The following is a 21,070-nucleotide window of genomic DNA, read 5'->3' as shown; positions in this document are numbered from 1 at the left end:
TGGTGAAGGCGGAACTGGGGCGTGGTTATCACCCGAACAGAGATGGGCGCCTTTCGCCGATAATGGATGCGTTTGTAGCTAGAATTTAGGGCACTTTTCCTGGACCCTGTTTTTTCACGAATAAGGCCCCAAAAAGTGCCCTAAATGACCAGATGACCCCCAGAGGGAGTCGGGGATGACCTCCCCTGACTCCCCCAGTGGTCACTAACCCCCTCCCACCACAAAAAAATGATGTTTCACAACTTTTTACTTTCACCCTCAAATGTCATACCCTCCTCCGAAGCAGCAGTATGCAGGTCCCTGGAGCAGTTGTTAGGGGGTGCAGTGGACGTCAGGCAGGTGGACCCAGGCCCATCCCCCCCTACCTGTTACAATTGTGCTGCTTAATGCTACTAGTCGTCCAACCCCCCAAACCCACTGTACCCACATGTAGGTGCCCCCCTTCACCTCTTAGGGCTATAGTAATGGTGTAGACTTGTGGGCAGTGGGTTTTGAGGGGGATTTGGGGGGCTCAACACCCAAGGGAAGGGTGCTATGCACCTAGGAGCTCTTTTACCTTTTTTTTATTTTTGTAAAAGTGCCCCCTAGGGTGCCCGGTTGGTGTCCTGGCATGTGAGGGGGACCAGTGCACTATGAATCCTGGCCCCTCCCACGAACAAATGCCTTGCATTTATTCGTTTTTGAGCTGGGCGATTTCATTTTCCATTATCGCTGAAAAGCAAAAACGCCCAGCTCACACCTTGGCGAATAAAACATGGGCGTCTATTTTTTTTTGAAAATACGGTTCACTCCGCCCCTTCACGGACCCGTTCTCGGAGATTAACGCCCATGGAGATAGGCGTTTCTGTTCGATTATGCCCCTCAATATGTAATTTGAAGAATAGTTAAGTGGTAGTTCCCAAAAAAACGTTTTGTATTGTGTTAAGGCTTATGTTCTTAACAAGTTATTGCAGGAGATTTTATGGGCAATAGACTACTCAACTCTTGTCTTCTCTGGATACTCATAACCTGGGGGGGGGGGGGGGGGGGGAATTACTGTAACTGATCCTGTTTGTTACTCAGAGGCTCTGGCAGATTTTCCTACGCGTTTTGCGTTCTGTCATTGCACTTTGCAAGCGACTTTATCACGTTATGCAGGCTAATGTACCAATTGTACTACAATTGTCTGCTGGCCCATTTTAAGCACTCTTTGACTTTGAGGAGTTAAAATGCCTCTTCCTCGGATCAGAAACATTTTTAGAACTGCTCCAGCTCTAATTAAATGACTCACGCAAAAGCAGTTAGTACCGGCACAGACACCAGCACAAATAGCGCCCACAGTGCCCCTCATTTGCAAATAGTTTTACAAAACCCGGCTTTATTGTTACTTCATTCGCGTTCTAGTGTTTTGACTTCTGCTAATCTTCTGTACTCCCGCTTTGGACAAAAGATAAAGCAGGTTAACTAAATAGATAACCTTCTTCGGTTCACCATAAAAGCCTTTTGTTATACCGTGACTTACAATAAGAATCCTCCTTAATGACTTGATTCCAGTCTATACCTAAACCAACTAATACTGATCCCTTCTAATTTGATTATGTTAATCATACTATCACTATTGGTCATTATATCTTACCTGTTTTATTTTGTGTTATATAAATCATTCTACTGACCTATTTACCTAATTTCTTACACAGTAATATGTCAAATTAGAACAAACCCTTACTCTATTTATGATTATACCTTTTGCAATATAATGTAACCCACATTGAGCCTGCAAATAGGTGGGAAAATGTGGGGTACAAATGCAGCAAATAAAAAAAATAACTAAATAATCACCCTGCTCAGAAGCCAATTCCCTCTCAACTGCAAACCCCCCCCCCCCATCTTCTGCTCAGCGTAATTAATGTAGCTAATTTTATTATGAAGTAACTTGCATTGATAATGGCTGGAAAAGGTGGGTTATAAATATTGATTTAAGTTAAGTTGAATTAACTATTAATTCAACTTAAATCAATATTTGTTGCTTATTGCTTTCGGTTTTTTTGAAAATTTTTTTTTTTAATTTTGTCATTACAGTATGCGCTTTTTCATTCCGGGCATAGCCTGGTGCTGTGTGACCAGTGACAAATGAGATGCACTCTCTATAGAAGTGATTACGCCGAGTAGAAAAAAATTCGACTGATTCATACAAAAACTACATTACAGCACTGGAGAAAGGTAGAATAGGATTTCTGGTGGAGATCGATAGAAATAAAACAAAATAAAACATGGAAAAGAAAATAAGATGATACCTTTTTTTATTGTCCACTAAAAAAGGTATCATTTTATTTTCTTTTCCATGTTTTATTTTGTTTTATTTCTATTGATTACCTTTAAAAGTGGACTGACACGGTTACCACACCTCTCTACTCATGGAGACTGGAATTTAGTCCATGCTTAGGACTAGCTCTCTGTCCTTAATTTTATTTTTAGTTCGCCTTCCCTTCTATAACAGAACTTACCTGTAACAAAGAGTTTAGTTCCAGAGCCAAATATTTTAAAGGTATACGATTTATACACCATGCTTGAGCTCAATACAAAAAGTTACCAATCGGCGCTATCAAGTTAGCTTCTGTGCTGTTTGAAACTACCTCAACACGCCTTTCTTTTAACTTTCAGGGACAGATGCAAGTTTCTTGAGACTGTAATTTATTTTACACAGTTTATGATGTACAGAGCTGCCGTATGATAAAAGAAAAACAAAACAAAACAGCAAGATAAGTGTTTTAGTTACCGATAATTGCAGAACTGCATGGTTCATTTTATGTTTTGCGACAGACAGCTGTTCCCTTTATCATTTTGCTTGATATCAAGATTCGCTACAACAGAGTTTTCTGTGGCATATAGTGCTGTTTTTCACCCGATTATGACAAATATATGTAATAAGGGAATTATTTTGCCACATAGCTCTGAACTATTGTGTATTTCTCTCATTGCGGTTCGCCCGACTGGGACCCGAATGCACATGATACTTCGATAATTAAAAGGCGACTAAATGTCGCCATTAAGCTTTATTTGGTCATTGTTTCCCAATGCAAAACACAGGTGAAAACGTGGAGGAACACACCAATGACTATATGGTTGGTTCCAGCACCAAAAATTCTCTCCTCACTCCGCAGTGGCAAAGGGATCTCAAAAACAGCAGAGGACGTGTTTCACCGAAAGCATCTTTCCTGGGGAGTCTGTATGCATTTTCTCCGAACCCAAGAGAGAAACATGTGAATCAACCAAAATCTAGCTGTATACACATCTCTTCTTTTGATTAAAAAAACAAACAGTAAGTTAACTAATAATAATGGGGAAAAAAACCCGATGAGCTATATAGTCTTAATTATTTAGTCTGCACTATAAACTTTTTCCAATGTATAATATTCCAGTAAAGTACTGTCCTTATTCTCCCTTATTCTATTACACTTAATAAGAAATACTGCTACTTATTTCTGCAGTTGCTAATGCTATTTTGCAAACGAATACGCTGCTTGGTGTGAGTGGTACCGCATCAGAACAGGAAATTAGTTCTAACTCGGCATTGAGGTTACAGGCAGTAAGTAGAGTGCTTTCTACTTAGTTCACTTGAGAAAACAGAAATTAAGGTATAGTCTTGACCTGAAGAAAGGGGTTTTAGCTTCTGAAAGTAGAGGAGTGTGGTAGCCGTGTTAGTCCACTCTTAAGGTTATCAATAGAAATCAAACAAAATAAAACATGGAAAAGAAAATAAGATGATACCTTTTTTATTGGACATAACTTAATACATTTCTTGATTAGCTTTCGAAGGAAGAAGGGCAACCTTCGAAAGCTAATCAAGAAATGTATTAAGTTATGTCCAATAAAAAAGGTATCATCTTTTTTTCTTTTCCATGTTTTATTTTGTTTGATTTCTATTGATAAGCTTCTGAAAGCTAATCAAACAGCAGTCAGTCCAATTTTTAAAAAGACAAAAAAAAAAAAGGCATCACCTTATATTCCTATTTTTCTACTGGGAGTACAGTGCCTGGCATATTTTCTTGCCTAGTCTGACTGACCAAAATGTAGACCTGATATAGCAGTTCAGGAAAGATGGAAGCGGGATTTTGGTTGAAATTACAGCTGCATTTCGATACAAACTTTAATCGCGATTGGGGGTATGTTGTCCCCCCCCTCCAACTTCAGCTCCTTGTGACTCTGGGCAAGTTACTTCTCCATTGCTCAGCGTCACAAGGAGCTGCAGTGGGGGGGGGGGGGGGGGGCGGGGGAGAGAGATAAATAAATAAATAAATCAATAACATACCTTTAATCGGATTACAATTTTTAATCAATGCAGCCCTAAAAAATATTAAACAATCCAACGTAATGAAAAGATAAGAATTACAAAATATTTGTGTAATTTTTCAATGTGTAAAGAATCTAAAACAGTCTTACAGTTTTCTCAGCCTATTTCAGAAAAGCAAGCTTAGTTGAAATAGGAAATACAAAAAGTTTACACCGATATTCAGGGCTAGTTCTCTCCAGTTTTTGAGAGGGGGTCGCCCTCCTTTTTATTCTCACCTAGCGCCTTACCATGCTATCTTTCCTAATAACATAATTATTGTAACACAACTTACCTGTAACAAAGAGCTTTGTGCCAGAGCCAAATACTTTAAAATAGACACCAGATGTAGCTCACACTACCTGAGCCCTTTACAAAAAAACCCCACTTAGCTGTCCTACACAGCCCATCGGCCATCATTTACTTTGTATCCCGTTTGAAAGTACCCCAACACAACTTTCTTTTAACTTTTCGTGAAGGGTGCGGGGGGGGGGGGGGGGGGGGGGGGGGGACATTTCAGGAGATAGTGCTTATCACACAAATTACTGTGATACTGTGTATGACTAACACTTTGAGAAAAATTAGGTGCATAGATAGGAAGCGTATATTAAGCAACTCAGAAATATTTTAAAGAACAGACCAAGGGGAAATTAATGGTAACCTGCCACCCTCGTTCTAAATTTTATCACTGTAAATACATTTCTTAATTTTTTACATAAAACACCCCGCTGGGACTAATCAACAGATGTGCCCTGATGGTTTATTGACATTTTAATTTGAAAATTGCCCTCTTAAGGAAAGATTATTTTATAAAACGGTTTCTCCAACATCTTGCTAGTAAAATCTAAGGCATACACAGAAAATTTAATAACCCGGCTGTACTATTTTCGGTGTATCACTGCAAAGTTATATTTCAGAGTATCTCTTCACATACAAATCCTAATTAAAACAGCACATCCAAGAGCAATTGGTCATTTTTCCATTAATAACGTTCGCATAAGTTATTAAAATTCACGATCCATACTGTGAATTTTATAAGGTTATGATTAAGTGTTTAAAAAAAATAGGAAAGGTATGTAACTTAATCCTTTTGGGATTGCTAACTAATCAGTATTTCTAGCAGCTGGAAAGCTAACTTACTAGTAACGAAGAGCTTGGTCCCACTTCCAAATATCTTCTCCCAGACTGAACACAGTGCTACAGTGTCTGACACAAACTCTGCTTCTGTATCACTCACAGGAGCCTTATTGACTCCACATCTGATAACACCTTTCCTTTCCTAATAATACCTAACATTCTATTTGGTTTCTTAGGTATTATTAGGAAAGGAATGGAAAACAAAAATGAGGATGTTATAATGCTTTTGTATCGCTCCATGGTGCGACCACACCTCGAATATTGTGTTCAATTCTGGTCGCCACATCTCAAAAAAGATATAGTGGAATTAGAAAAGGTGCAGAGAAGGGCGATGAAAATGATAAAGGGGATGGGATGACTTCCCTATGAGGAAAGGCTAAAGCAGCTAGGGCTTTTCAGCTTGGAGAAAAGGCGGCTGAGGGGAGATATGATAGAGGTCTATAAAATAATGAGTGGAGTTGAACGGGTAGATGTGAAGCGTCTGTTCACGCTTTCCAAAATTACTAGGACTAGGGGGCATGCAATGAAACTACAATGTAGTAAATTTAAAACGAATCAGAGAAAACATTTCTTCACTCAATGTGTAATTAAACTCTGGAATTCATTGCCAGAGAATGTGGTAAAGGCGGTTAGCTTAGCAGAGTTTAAAAAAGGTTTGAACGGCTTCCTAAAAGAAAAGTCCATAGACCGTTATTGAATGGACTTGGGGAAAATCCACTATTTCTAAGATAAGCAGTATAAAATGTTTTGTACTTTTTGGGATCTTGCCAGGTATTTGTGATATGGATTGGCCACTGTTGGAAACAGGATGCTGGGCTTGATGGACCTTTGGTCTTTCCCAGTATGGCAATACTTATGACCTTATGGTGTCTATGTTTTGTTTGAAGAGATACTTTTCCTGCAGTCTTTCCAGTGAGCCAAGCAATGGCAAAGGAGAATACCATAAAGAAATAACTGACCTGGAGAATATCAGCGAAGGACCCTTATTTTCCAAATACAACCTCATCAAAATGCTATTTTGGCATGTGTTCAACACTGGAGCCATGTTTTCCATGTAATAAGGGGAAACGCCATAGAGAAAAACAGTAGTTTAAAAGCGCTATTTCTGCAGTGCTAGAGATGAAATGCAACGGACAGAGAAGCTGTAAGCTGCAATGTTTATTTTTGCTCAAACAGAAAGAACACTAGATTTATTATGTTGGCAGTTACTAACCCCCTTATTGTTAGTAGTATAGGTGAAGATTTGATTATAATTTAAGAACTTACTTGTTACCATGAGTTTGGTTCCAGTACCAAAATATTTCACGCCAGTCCCACAGTGTTGGGATCTTTTACAAAAACTACTATATGGAATTAAAGATATACCGCGTTCCTTCCAAGCCAGATCAACTCTCTGGCAAATCAAAATATCGGATACACATAGAGGATAAATTAAGCAAAATCTTAGAGGACTTTCCTGTAAAATCCCTGTTAATTATTCTATAGCGTCTCTAAATCTTGGATTACTACATTGTACATTTCTGAAGTCCTTCTATAGATGAAAGGATTCACTTGCAACAACAAGCTTAGGGTCATTGCCAAATCTTTCCTGCTGTGGTCTGATGCTTTAGAATAATTAGCATAGGATGCTCCCCTTTTTATTGCTTTCGTGTATATTTGAGAGCCTTTGGTTGCATGGGTGCACAAGGACAGAAAATATGAAACAACTAGTCTTGAAATGGCAGCGAATTTCTACAGTATCAACTCGATGAAAGCTGCTGGCCTCTAAAATGGCGGAAATTTGATTTTAGTAAATGTGAGAAGAACTTTACATATAAAGGTTCCTTCCCCCACACACTCTTAGGTTTGTAGCTAAGGAAAAACCAAAAGGTCAAGTAGCTCTTGCGTTATGATAGAAACTTTGGGGCCCTTTTACTGAGTCATGGTAATAAGTGGTCCGTGCTAGTTTTGGCGCATGAAATTGGTGCACGCCGGGCCACTTCTTACCATGGCGGGAAAAAGGCCTTTTTAAAATGAGGCAGTAAATGGCCATGTGTTAATATTAAAATTAGCCCATGGCTATTTATTTATTTATTTTAGTGCATTTTTATCCCACATTTTCCCACAAGCGCAGGCACAATGTGGCGTACAGTAGCTCAAGAAAAGTTACAATAAATGAAAGGTAGAAACATAGGATGGCAGAGTTAGGTAGAATTCACAGAAAAGACATGGGAAGGAAAAACTGTTCAACAAGAGCAATTAGGTAAAAGTCCCAGTTCAAACCACAACGGGAGAGTCAAATGGTGGGACTCGCTAACGAATAGGCTTTCATAAATTGGAATGTCTTTAAGAACTTCTTAAATAACTGATGGTCTAATATCCCTTTTAATTGCTTCGGCAGTTCGTTCCAAGTCTTGGCACTGGTAAATGGGAAAGACGAAGCAAACACATGTTTGTATCTGACTTTCCTACTGCTGGGATAGTGAAGACAGAGAAAGTTGCGCAATGCCAAGTGTGCCTATTTAGAAGGCAGTAAGGGCTCACACGCTAACCCAGTGGTAATCAACACCCCCATGGTGGAAAATAGAAAATTATTTTCAACTGCAGGAAGCTGCATGCGCCAACTTCAGAACTACTGCCGGGCTCCCGCACTACCCCAGTGGTAGGGCTGATTAAGGGGCCCTTTTACACAGTGGCGGAAAGCCCAACGTGGGCTTACTGCTCACTCTTCTGGGACTACTGCCAGCCCATTGCCCAATGGGAAAAAGAACCCCCCCCCCCAGAAATGACTTGGGCGGCGATAACCTGGTGGTAATCGGGCATTGCCGCGTTCTGCTTGGTTACTGCCGGGTTAGTGCGGGAGCCCTTATCACCACTTCAATGGGTGGTGGTAAGGACTCCACCCCCTCCCCCGCATGGCCACCTGGTAAGAGTTCTCTCACCATGTGGCCATTTATTTTCGGTTTTTACCGGCTGTGGAAAAAATGGCCCTTGCGTGCGAGAAAAATGTCCCCCCCCCCCACACCACTAGTGCAGGGCTCTTTTTCTCACAGCTTGGTAAAAGGACCCTTAAGTATGCACTACCTGCGTGGTAGCCCTACCGTGCCTTTGTAAAAGGGCCCCTATGAAAGCCACAGAATGAGACAAAAATAACTTACGTTACATTGATCTATGTCTACTGATGAAGCATTTCAAATTAAAACATGTGCAGCAATACATTTTGTGGTGGCTCCAAAAGCTTTGTCGTTCCTTGCAATCCCCATGTTGCTAGTTTAAATGATCATTGCTATCCAGACTGCTTTACTTGCAGTTGGCAGGGATTGCAGGCAGAGATATGAGTTCTCCAAGCTAAAATCATCAAATTTCCCCTCAATTGTAGGCTGCCCTTATATTTATTTGTGAACCTTTCCGTTCCACTAAGTCTAGGACCCTTGATCGCAGCGATCTAAATCACATAAGTACAATCATGTGGCACAAAACTGAACTAAAATAGCCTTTTGAATCCAACATCAGCACAAGACAGCAAATGCTAGTGGATATTTTAGCAGACGTGATAATATCTTTAAATCTAACTCAAAACCAGATACAAATAAGTCCTCCATATTCGTGTTAGAATAGGTTTTACTAACAAGTGCAAATTGCCTCAATTTGTGATTGTGCTGGACCTTCAGTAGACTGTGGAGGTCATTTTAGAAAACTTGCATGGCACACCCACATGTACATTGAATATCTAGTGATTTCAAAATGCTGCTATTTACATGTGGCTATGTGTCAGAATATTGCATTTTCAGTCTTTAATCAATGACTTTAATATATCAGGCAGGGGTAATCTACCTGAAAAAACTATAAACTGCACCTGATTGAGAGAGGTTTCTTAAGACACTGTAGATGTGTTTTGTTTCATAAGCATTGCAAGATATTGTAATATTGTAATACTTCCTGGGTCTGGAATATTTCTCTTAGCCACCATCAGGATTTTCTCTCTCTCTTTCTCTCTCTATTTTACTGACATTTTAGTGTTTTATGAACACTCATTTTAATATTGCTATTTTGTATGCAGCTGAACTTATTGTGCCACAATTCACCTTTTTAGTCAATAAAACTTAGTCCCCAGCTCCACCTCACAGAACCTGAGCATAAAGAATTGGCACTTTAGAAAACTGATAAATAGCTGCAGGGATCCCCATAAGTTTATTAAGAGTTTACACGGTTTTGTGCACTACTAAAATATGAAAAAAGTTTTAGACAGTGTATTCTTCTGTTACTAGTGCTCAAGATGCTTTCCAAGATTCCAAATTAAACTATTGCTACTAATATTTTAAGCTATGTATGTTCCCCCTGAATGAAGTCTGTAACCGAGAAAGTTGTAAACACCAAAGTAGAAAAATCCATTCAACTCTCTTTGTTCTGGAAGAAAACAGTAGTGCAGTTTATTCGTGATAATATAAAGAAGAAAGTTACTTACTAGACACTAATAGTTTTGTTCCTTCTCCAAAATGCTTGATCCAGTAGTCTGAAGTATCACAATGAGTTTTCCTCATACAAGAAGTTAGGTGCGAGTTGAATTCCTATATCAGTGTCAACATAATTCATTGTGCCATACACATCTTAATTCACGGCCAGCTGTAGTTGTCCCCAAGATGCTTTCACTGCTAATCATTGCATGCAGATTTCTTGTTGATTTTTTTTTCCAAGCCTGTTCCAGTTCCCAGGACAACATAATTCCTACCATAATTCCTAAGCTTGTAGTAGAACCTGTTTAGTAGAGAAAGAACCGATGAAAGAGGCATGGCCCTCCTACGCTGGTCACAAATGTGTTGTTTTTTTCAATAGATGTCACCTACAGTTTGTTTATTCACCTTTCTCCATAGGTAAATGCAATTCATTTGTGCTCAAAGTTTGTCTCTCTGCAATATATATCATAGTAACATCAAAGTCTAACCCTGTCAGTTCAGAAAAAAAGTTCAATGGCTGTTCTGCAAACCAAGGGGCACGATGGGAACTTCAAGCAACAGTTCACATCCTCTCTGGCTGTTATTTCAGGGCACATTCTGAGACTGCATGATTTGTAAGTGTATATCATGGTACATTCATGAATGCTACATTTAAAACATAAGAAAATTTTAATACACAGTTTCTAATGTTTCTTCCTTTTTTTTTCTAGTTGTCCAAATGAGGAAACACTCCAATCACCTGGAAAGCTGTAGTTACTGCTAATATTGACTTGGAAAGCTGGACAAATGCTTCTTTCTGGTTTGATGGTTTAACTTGATATTAGAGATGATTAAAGAAGAAATGCAACTTTCATAAATTAACACAGATATATGCTTCTTGGGGAAATGTGCAACTGTAACCTCACTTACACTCATACATAAAAACTTTGCATTAACATGACATCCAACCACCTGCCTGGCTACAATTCTTTCTTAGTTACTTTGAATAGGCCAGTCCAAAAAACATACCATATTTTTAGAACAATGGCTAGCTGTCCACTACTCAGTGGAGCATGTTTGTAAGGCCTCTGTAATGGGCTGTGTCTCTCAGTAAGCTTTTTGGTTTGGTGAGCAGGCCGTGCTCCCCCTTTCTAAAGATTAGGTGTGAAACCATAGATATGGGTTGTATTTGTATTTACACACAAATGATTTTCCATTTTTTTATTATGTCATCAAGGCATTCTAGGCAAATACATGAGGGTTTAAGCTTCAGTCCATATTAAGACATGCAGTCATATTGCAAGCACTACTTCTGTGTACTGGAACATTTTTTAAAATCCTTAAATGCTGATTGGCTTTGTAAATGGAAACTGCCCTTCTTAACACTACTCTTTCCCCTTTCTCTTCCCATCCCTATCTCTATTGATTTTAATATTTTTATATTATCCTATGTAAACAGCCCCAAAGGCCTCCACTCTTGGGTGGTATATTAACATTGTAATAAATCTGAAACATATCTGAATTCAGGCTATCTAGCTCAGAGGCTGATGGTGCTTTTCTCTCTTGTGGTATCTTAGCCCCTGCTTCTCTCTGCTAGCTGTCTGCCTTTCTGCACTAAGTTTTCAGTTTCCTAATTACCTCTCCACATTGGATTCCGCTAACATTACATCTGAGAATAGGGGTTCTCAAACCAGTCTTCAGGAAACACCTAGACAGTCAGGTTTTTAGGATACCCACAATGAATATACATGAGAAAGATTTGCATAGAATGAAGGCTGTACATGCAAATTTATCTCATGCACATTCATTGTGGATATCCTGAAAACCTGCCCAGTTGTGTCCTAACTCCTAAGGACTGTGTTAAGAAGCCCTGCCCTAGGTATAACTTCTGGCCAGCTGCCCAAAATTCATGAAAGGTATGCCTGCTTCCTTGCAGCCTTCTTTAACATGGTGTGAGCTCTGATGTCTTGAAACTGTAGCATCAATGCTAGTGGAAAAATTTGATGCATCAAAAGATAGTAATCACATTAGCAATTTGATGTTTCACAATCTGCAAATGTGGATCAGTTTCTAATCCAGTCCACTACTTTGGGATCTAACCACAGCCTGATCACTTTATATAGAAACCTACTATACAGAAGAGTATCAAAATGTTGTTGAAAGCCAAGTTCACCACATCCAGTGCATGCTCCTGATCTAATTTGCTGGTCACCCAAGTCAAAGAAACTAATCTAGTTTGTTTGATGTGATTTTTCTCTTGTTAAACCATGGCACCTCGGATTCTGTATCCCCTTGGATTCCAGATACTTGATATACCTTCCTTTAGAAGAGTCCCCATTACTTTACCACTTAGCCTATGATTTTCCACCTCTTCCCTATTACTAGTCTTATGAAAAAAGGGCATTTACCCTTTTACATAGGGATGTGGTTGCTGCTGGATTTGAGGCTGAGGGTGGACCAGATAAGTACATAAGTATTGCCACACTGGGCAGACCAAAGGTCCATTGTCCAGCATTCTGTACTTATCTGGTCCACCCTCAGCCTCAAATCCAGCAGCAGCCACGGCCCCTTTGGAAACAGAGAAAGTTTCATAAAACACATCCCTATGTAAAAGGTTATTGTCCTTCAGCCCGATTATTAACTGTTCCCGTAAAACCTCCTTAACATTGGTTACCTCTTCGTCATGTTTGCACACAGACAGCAACAAAGGTTCGCACTGTCTCATCTGGCAGCTGTTTCCTAGCGTAAAATTCATTCTTTTATACGTTCAGCCAGACCATGTCCCCAAATTCTTTTTTTTAGTCAGTAGAACAACTCTTCCACCTCACTCTTGACCTGTGGTTGATACAACTTCACTATCAAATAGGTGGATCCCTTCATATGATCTATTACCACATCCCAATGTCCTCCAGTGGGACACTTAATACCTTCAGTGCTGACTTCACCTTTTCCAGCCACTCTTCAGTGGACAGATCCCCAGGCTTTAACTGATGTCCAGTGAAGTCAGGGATACGCTTGTCTTTCGGAATATACAAGGCTGGGACTTGCTGTAACGTCTGTTGGGAAAGCTGCTGTTGAGGCATTTCACTGAATGTTTCAATAATAGCATGAGCAAGTCTGCAGGATTCTTGCTGTCATTCTCTTTCTCTCTTTCTTTCTCTCTCTCTATCACTGTGGCTTGCTCAAGATACAGATTTCTTTTATTTTTTTATTTTTTATTTATACAATTAAGTTTACAAAGACAAAATACATCTTTGAAAGAAAAAATACCAAGATATAAAAGAAAAATATCAGAAAGAACTAGTTTACAAAAGCACAAAAGAAAAACTTGGCTAAGTAGTCCCACAAATATGGGGATCCATGATAGTATTCCAAGGGAAGTTGGATTTAAAAAAATAAAGAAAGACAGATGGTTTTCCCTTAAATAAATCTTGGTCAGCTGAACAACTGGAATGTAGCCCAAGTTACCCTGTAAATTCAAAAAGCTACGTAATTGGAGAGGTTCAAAGAAAACATATTTCTTATCTGTAAGAATACATTTACAGGGAAAATGGAGCTGAAAGCGAGCTTTTAATGATAGCACTTCTTGTCTCATTCCTATAAACGTCTTCCTCCTTTCTTGAGTCCATTTAGGAACATCGGTGAAAATCTGAACTTTTCCTCCTAGAAAGGTAGGTTGAGTTTTTTGAAAGTATAACCTCAGTAAAGCTTCTATATCTTGTAAGAATACAAAAGAAACTAGGAGTGTAGCTCTAGTTTTAATTTCCTCCACCGTCGGTTCAATCAATGTAGAAACATCCAGACTGTCCAATGATACATCTTGTAAAGGTTGCTTTTCCTGTTATTTCTCTAACTTTGATGGAGTAGTCAATATATAATAAAGTTTTTGAACAGGTGGAAGAGAATTCTCCGAATACTTAAAGTTCTCCTTTAAAAATCTGTGGAACAGATCCCTATGTGGGTGGGGGATGGATTCTTGGGAGGGGGTGGGGGGAGGGGGATAGGGAAAAAGGGGATGACACCTAAAACATAAATTTACATTGAATTACTCTTGAGTGTTCTATACATGTAAAAAAATCCCATAGAATATGGAATAGTATTGGAGGGTGTGAACTTACTGCAAGCCTATGTTTATATTTCTTGTGAATGGTGTAATGTTTGCACTGTGTCAGTTGGATCTTAATAAAAGTGTTGAAACATAAATCTTGAATAAGGAAAATAAATTTCTCATTGAATTTTCCAAATTTACCACCTTTCGATGAAGCAAAAGTCTATCTCCTGCAAACTGAGCTTGAGTCTCCTGTAATTTAGTCACCTCAGCCTCCAAGCTAGACTATTGGCAATAGTTTCAACACAATTTTTCGCTTCTCTAATTTGCACAGCATTGTTTAAGGAAACTGAAACAAAAGAAGTACAAACCTTATGCAAGGTTTCAAGGGCTGTCCATATTGATTCCAGTGATATCTCTTGTGGTCTCACTAATGGCTGAAGTGCAGAAGCACAGAGGGCAATTCCATCTGTAGCACACTGATGCCATATCCAAGAGACACTGGGTCCCCTCCGCAAAAGGCTGTGAAGTTGAACCAACAGCAGCAATCTTCCCCAGCTCTTCTGAATCTGCAGTATGCTTCCCCTTCAATTCTTACACCTCATTTCAGCCTGGGTGAAGAATCGGCAGAGAGACTGCAGTAAGGTTGCGGGACAGGAGGGGTTGCTGGCCCTGCTTGACTGAGCGACAAAACGCTCTCCAATTCCAGACTCTTCCCAGTTCCGGAAGCAGAAACGCCCGATATTGGGGAAGATGTAACAAAGGCTGTTATGGAGCTCTGCTGAGTAAGAGGAGTTTCTGCCTTCAAGAGGGGAAGTTCCTTTAGCTTTCCCTTCCTCTTCGGCATTCTCAGAACCAAGTAAAAGAATATTATTTGGCAGTAAAGAGAACAACACACGAGCACTCCTAACAGCCAGTCTGTCACGCCACCATCTTGGATTCTCCCCAGACCTCATAAAAATCCGAGATACAGATTTCTCAGAGTGTTGATCTCTTTTCTTTACTCTAGCTGTTCCATCTTTGACACGATGATGAGTTACCAAGACCAGAGACTTACAGATTGTTACAAAGAAGCTCGAGGCAGGACTTTTTTTTTTATTAAGTTTGATTCCAAATTTTTATTTGTTGCATTTGTATCCCACATTTTCCCACCTCTTAAATTTCTCTTGCAAATAAGATTCTTGCACTATTCTCTCCAGCTCGGAATCTTATTCAATGCACAATTTACACACAGAGAGTTTTAACAAAGTAGGATTCTTGCTTTAGATGGCGGACTGGCAAGAAATCCTGTCTCTGACACCACTTTTGGACACCCTAATGGTGTGAGATGGTATTGCAACTTTTAAATGAATTTGTGTCACCATTTCTGGGTTTCCCTTTGAATCAACACCACATAGGGAATTCACAAGAAAAAGATAATAATGTAAGATACTTAAAACATTTTATTGCACAAAGATGTTTCAATAAATAAGTCAATTAAAAACATATCTTAAAAACCCAGTCTATGCTGTGAGATTACAAATTATAGCTGCATATTAAAAACATGAAAAGTGCATTATTTATTTATTCATGACATTTATATCCCACAGTATTCCCGCCCAAGGGCAGGCTCAATGTGGCGTACAATAGTTAACAAGCAAACAATAGTACAAAATGCAAGGTCACAAGAGGGAGAAAGAAATAACTGAGGAGGAAAAGGAAGAGATGGGAGGTGATAAGTTGTCACAGAGAAAGCAGTGGGTTAAAAGAGCGTGGCACCAGAAGGGCTCGCAGCGTATGCTCTGCCAAAAAGGAAGGTCTTGAGTTGCAGGTCGGGTGATCTGGAGTGAATTTGACCTCTTGAGGCAACTCGTTCCACAATTGAGTGCTGAGATAAGGGAAAGAGGAACCATAGATGGTCTTATATTTGAGGCCACAAGGAGCCGGGTAGTGGAGATTGAGGTACGAGCGGGCCGACCTTCGGGAATTCCTGGGCGGCAGGTTAATGAGAGTGTCCATATAGGAAGGGGCTTCTCCATAGATGATTTTGTGCACCAATGAACAGATCTTGAACGCGATGCGGTCCTTCACAGGAAGCCAATGCATCCGCTCACGTAGTGGTCTCGAACTTTCAAATCTCGACTTGCCAAAGATGAGTCGAGCTGCTGTATTCTGAGCAGTTTGCAATTTTTTTAGGAGCATGTTTGTGCATCCCCCGTAGATACTGTTGCAGTAATCAAGACGGCTAATTACCAGGGACTGGACTAGATTGTGGAATACGTTTCAAGGGAAGTAAGGTTTGATACGCTGAAGCCTCCAAAGAGAGTATAACATTTGCTTGACTGTAGAGTTCACATGCTGCTCCAATGTCAAAGATCTGTTAACCAGGACTTCCAAGATTTTTAGGGATGCCGAGATAGGCAGAACGAGCGCAGGAGTAATTAATGTAGGAGGCCTGAGTTTGTTATAGGGAGAGTTGAGGATCAAACAGTGTGTTTTCTCTGCGTTGAGTTTAAATCGAAAAGAATTGGCCCAGTTGAGCATGGTGTTAAAGCATTGCTGAATCCTACAGGTAATTTCAGTTAGGTCTTTCTCAAAAGGGATGAAGACAGTGATATCATCTGTATAGATAAACGGGTTAAGTCCCAGTTTAGAAAGAGCCGTTGCCAGAGGGATCAACATCATGTTGAAGAGGGTAGGTGATAGTGGGGAGCCCTGTGGAGGGGAGGGAAGACAGAGGAAGTAGATGCACATGGATAGAGTGGAGGGGGAGAGGAGAAATGCTGGACATGGATGGAGGGGAGGGAAGACAAAGGAGGAGATGCACATGGATTTAGGGGAGAGTTGAAATGCTGGACATGGATGAAGGGGAGGGAAGAGAGAGAAAGTGAGATGAACATGGATGGTGGGGAGGAGACAGGAGAAAGGCTGGACATGGATGGAAAGAGGAAGGAGATGCACACTGACGAGATGAGGGAAAGGGAAAAGAGGAGAAAAACTGCACATGGATGGATAAAATAGGCAAAAGCTGGATCCACTCTATAGTTCCTCCAGTCAAGTCCGAGGAGGACCCAGTTTTTACCTATGGATGTAGGGCAAGAAGTGAAGAAGAAAGGAGGAAAGTAAAGAAATAAATGGAAAGGAAGCCCTGGAAACGGATCGAGAGCAGCAGAATCAGAGACTGGCACCAACATCATCAGAAAAACAGTCACCATACAACAAAGGTAGAAAAAATAATTTTATTTTCATTTTAGTGTTTGGAAGATGTCCAATTTGAGAATTTATACCTGCTGTCTTATTTTGCACTGGGTATACTGGAGCTGTAACAGCTTACAGAAATTATTTATCATGAAAAAAAATCACGTTATTTTTTCTCCTATACTGGTATAGTATTTTCAATGATACCTGTTTATATGTGCCATGGCTGGTATAAGGGATGTGGCTACAATATGGGCGGAGCCATAGATGGTGACCCCGCCCATAATGAGTAGTGGTACCTTTTTAGCTACAAAAAAGCACTGTATAAAACCCTCACTTTCTGCTCCAAGCAAGCACTTTTCTCTCAACACAGACTCTTCCAAACTTTCATCCAACAGTTCAGTCAGATTATTTTTTTCTAAACAGGCTCCCTAGGATAGGAGAGCCATCTTAGGTCACCGACACACAGAGCAATCTCACTCTGGCAGGTTACCTTCAGTTTAGAACATTTTCTTTTCCTGCCTGTCATACTAGACCTGAGCCCAGCTTAAAGCAGAGCCTTAATAAATTTAAATCAGCTAGCAGTTCTTTTTAAAGGAACTGTTTTCCTTCCAAGTTTAGCCTATTCACTTAGACCCAGCCATTCAAACTTTTAAATACATATTTGTCTTTCTCTCCAGCACTTTTACATTTTTCCAATGCTCTCAGACCTCAGAGCTCCACAAATGTGCTTCCACACTCACTCAAGTCCAGGGCTCCTCTGGCATCAGTTTCAACTGGTGCTGCCTAGGTGATGGAAACTCGGCTGGGACCACCTGACCCTCCTGAGCCAATCAGGCGCTAGCGCATAGAATGTTTTTCTTTTTATCCACTCATGGAACCTTATGGAAATCTCCATCTTTAAAACCATTTTTTCCTATTGACTTCAATGGGAAAAATACATTTCTTTGTAAAACATAGTGAAAATTACACAAAATTTCAAAAGAAATAACCCAGACGTCTGTGTCAGACCATTTCAATTCAGACCATGTTTTTTCAAAATTTAAAAACCACTTTCCATTATCATGTTACAAATTTTCACTTTAAAAACTAACCCTAAAATTCAACAGAACCTCTCTAAACTTTCAGATAGGGTTAAAATAATTTTACACTTGCAGACGCAACTGCCAGATTTTAAAAATCCATGTTCTAAGCAATACTAGACCCTCCACACCTAAGTGGCAATCATAACCACTTAAACTGTTTTTCAAGAATTTTTAACACTTAACCTCTAAGGGACTTTAGACCCCTAGATCATGAAAAATAATTTTTAAAAACAGTTCCCTGGAGCCCAAAAAATAAACCTTTAAAAATGGTTCATAAAAATTTAAATATAATCCAAGGCCAGGTGACCTCTTACCTGCCTCTCCTGGGGTCTTCTAGGCTGCCCCCACCTCCAGATAACCTCCGGACCAGCTCCACTTGCTGCCGGTGACTGTCCATAATCTCCAGTGGCAGCTCGCTGGGAGCATTAAAATTTTAGGGCCCAGCGTCTTTTAAACCTACCAGAGCTGTTTACTGCACAAATTTGCATGTGTGATCCACCATGGATGCGCAGGAGCTCTGGCAGACTAGGCCCTAAATTGGCCATTTTTCTGCCGGTCTGTCTTAGTTCTTTCTCATTCACAGCAGCGTGCTTTGTCACACCTGCAGCATTTTTGCTGCTTTCAGCACTGGACCCCCTCTGGAGCCTTCCCGGATCCATGATGGATCCCATCAAAGCAAGAAGTGGCCCGGGCCAGCCCCTGGACTGAGCTAGACCAGCCCAGCATCAGGGACTCCCTATCCCTCAAAACTGGACCACCAATGAAACAGAATACTGGGCCAACAATGGCCCAAAGAGACTTGGGACCACAGCCATCCTCCCAGGGTTCAGGTAAGCCTCCCAGACCATGGGTCTTTTTTTTTTTTTTAAACCACTTTCAATCCCTTTACAGAAGCTATCATTTTAATTTAATTTACTCATTTTCTTCCCTATCTTTCTATGCCACTGCTGAAAACTGGTTTCAAAAACAGCCTAAATGAACAAGCTGAACGCCTGAAATTTACTCACTGTTAAGCAGAAAACTATAAGTAGTTGGTGTGTTGAAAGCAAAAAGTACAGCTTGTAAAAAGAAATCTTCTCTTTCCTGGAAAATGGCTGCTGAGGACTTCTCAGAATACAAACCATAAATTGTTGCTCTGTGGCCCATTATTTTCAGTTAGGACTTGATGCTGGAACTGCATTCCAAGCCAGGTGAAAGACCATAAAAATATAAGACATTGATCAAGTACAAATAGTTAATATCTATGAACTCATTTCTGTAAGTCTCTGAATTGGAAGCTGATTTTTCAAAACTTAAAACTGTGCTTTGCATATTGTATAAGGGCTTATTTTGTGCCGGCACCTGTTTTTCATTGCCCACTTATCCCCGCTTCTCCCGCCTGCTTGCATCACTCTCCCTGGGTCCAGCACCTTTCTTTCATCCTTCATCCTGGTTCTAGCATCTCTCCCCTTTCCTTCCCTCCCAGCCCCTGTGCCTTCCTGGTTCCAGAGAATGTCCCTCTCCCTCCCTCTTGCAGTCCCTCTGACTTTTCTCCTTTGCTGCCGGTAGCTGCACTGCATCAATTAAATTGGCCTGACTCAGGGCTTTGGGCCTTCACTATGATGTGTCCAGCCCTCACTTGATATGGAGGAATGAGAGGTTGCGAGTGCCAATCCTAAAAATGCCTGGAAATGGTCATATTATTATTGTTTGCTTTACGTAGGTGAAATGTTCCAACTGCTTATTTCATTCTTATATCATCAATTGTTTCCCCCCCCCCCCCCAGTTATTGGTCTCCCCAGAAATTAATGGCTGGGATGAATGCGAGGTCTTTTGTCTCAGGCAGATCAGTGATTTTTTTTTTTAATGGTAGAACCATGAATGTAGTCAGCTGTGGGGTCAAGAGTTTGATAACACATTTATGTCACTGATATTGTGGGAAACCTTCTAGAAGGCTCAAATATGGCTCACCTCCTCTCTCCCTGTTTTTCAAATAACGCGCGGCTTCCACACTATGAATTTCAGTCCTAAGATCCTTGCCTGAAACTCTGCTGTTGCTCATGTCTCACTTCAACATGTTTTTTCCTTAAGCAAGTTCAGAGGGTCTAATGTTGGTACTCATCATGGCTCAATCTGTTTTAATTTTCATGTGTGTAAGAGGGTTTATAGTACATAGATGTGTTGAGAATTTCATAATTTTACTTTTATATGTTGTTAACCACTGTGATCGACTTTTAGCCATACTGGCATTATAGTAAATAAAATGAAACCTTTATAGGGATGTTCAGCTTTTTGCATTAGCTCTTGACCTACATGAAGCATCCTGCAAACCATTCCTTCACCTCATGGTTCCTAAACGGGTTTCTCAAGGCTTTTTATTAAGATAATATATTTTTTATAATTATGATGCTAATAAACATGACAGTGAATATATTCAAATAATAATATCACAAAGCTTGAAAATAAAATTATTAAAAAAAGTTAATCTGATCATTAGATAGAGAGGGTATTTTTATAAGGTTAATGAACACTGCAGAATACAAACTTTTGTGAATACTTGCTCAGGTTATAGAAGGGACATTAAGGGGTCCTTTTATTAAGGTGTACTAACAGATTTAGCGCATGCTAACAATTAGTGCATGTTAAATGATAAGATGCTTATAGAAATATAATGGGCGTCTTATCATTTTGCACACGCTAATCATTATTGCACACTAAATCTGTTTGCGCGCCTTAATAGAAGTACCCCTATAAGTCCCAAATTCTTGCACAATGAAGCATTTGTTGGCTTTATAAAGGTTTTGTTTAAATGTATTTGTATCCTAACTTAGTATTCTTTTTCTATTTTGAAAGATTGATAATCTTTGTGTGTCTTCAGATAATTATTGAAATAACCAAATTAAAAAAATAAATAATAATAATAATC

General features: G+C 39.8%; 1 protein-coding gene across 1 annotated transcript in view; it reads right to left on the bottom strand.

Annotated features, from left to right (window-relative positions):
• The window catches only part of LOC115473020 (TCR gamma alternate reading frame protein), a 79,576-nt gene that overhangs the window by 33,862 nt on the left and 24,644 nt on the right, over positions 1 to 21,070 (bottom strand). Inside the window, exons 5-7 of the mRNA XM_030207651.1 lie at positions 18,480 to 18,581; positions 12,783 to 12,942; positions 9,888 to 9,990 (exon numbers count right to left, since the gene is read on the bottom strand). Coding sequence (XP_030063511.1) covers positions 9,888 to 9,990; positions 12,783 to 12,942; positions 18,480 to 18,581 — 365 coding nt within the window. The remainder of the gene's footprint in view (positions 1 to 9,887; positions 9,991 to 12,782; positions 12,943 to 18,479; positions 18,582 to 21,070) is intronic.

Source organism: Microcaecilia unicolor, chromosome 1, assembly GCF_901765095.1.
Source record: "Microcaecilia unicolor chromosome 1, aMicUni1.1, whole genome shotgun sequence".
In the NCBI taxonomy this organism is placed as follows: domain Eukaryota; kingdom Metazoa; phylum Chordata; class Amphibia; order Gymnophiona; family Siphonopidae; genus Microcaecilia; species Microcaecilia unicolor.
This window is presented reverse-complemented; position numbering and strand designations above follow the sequence as displayed.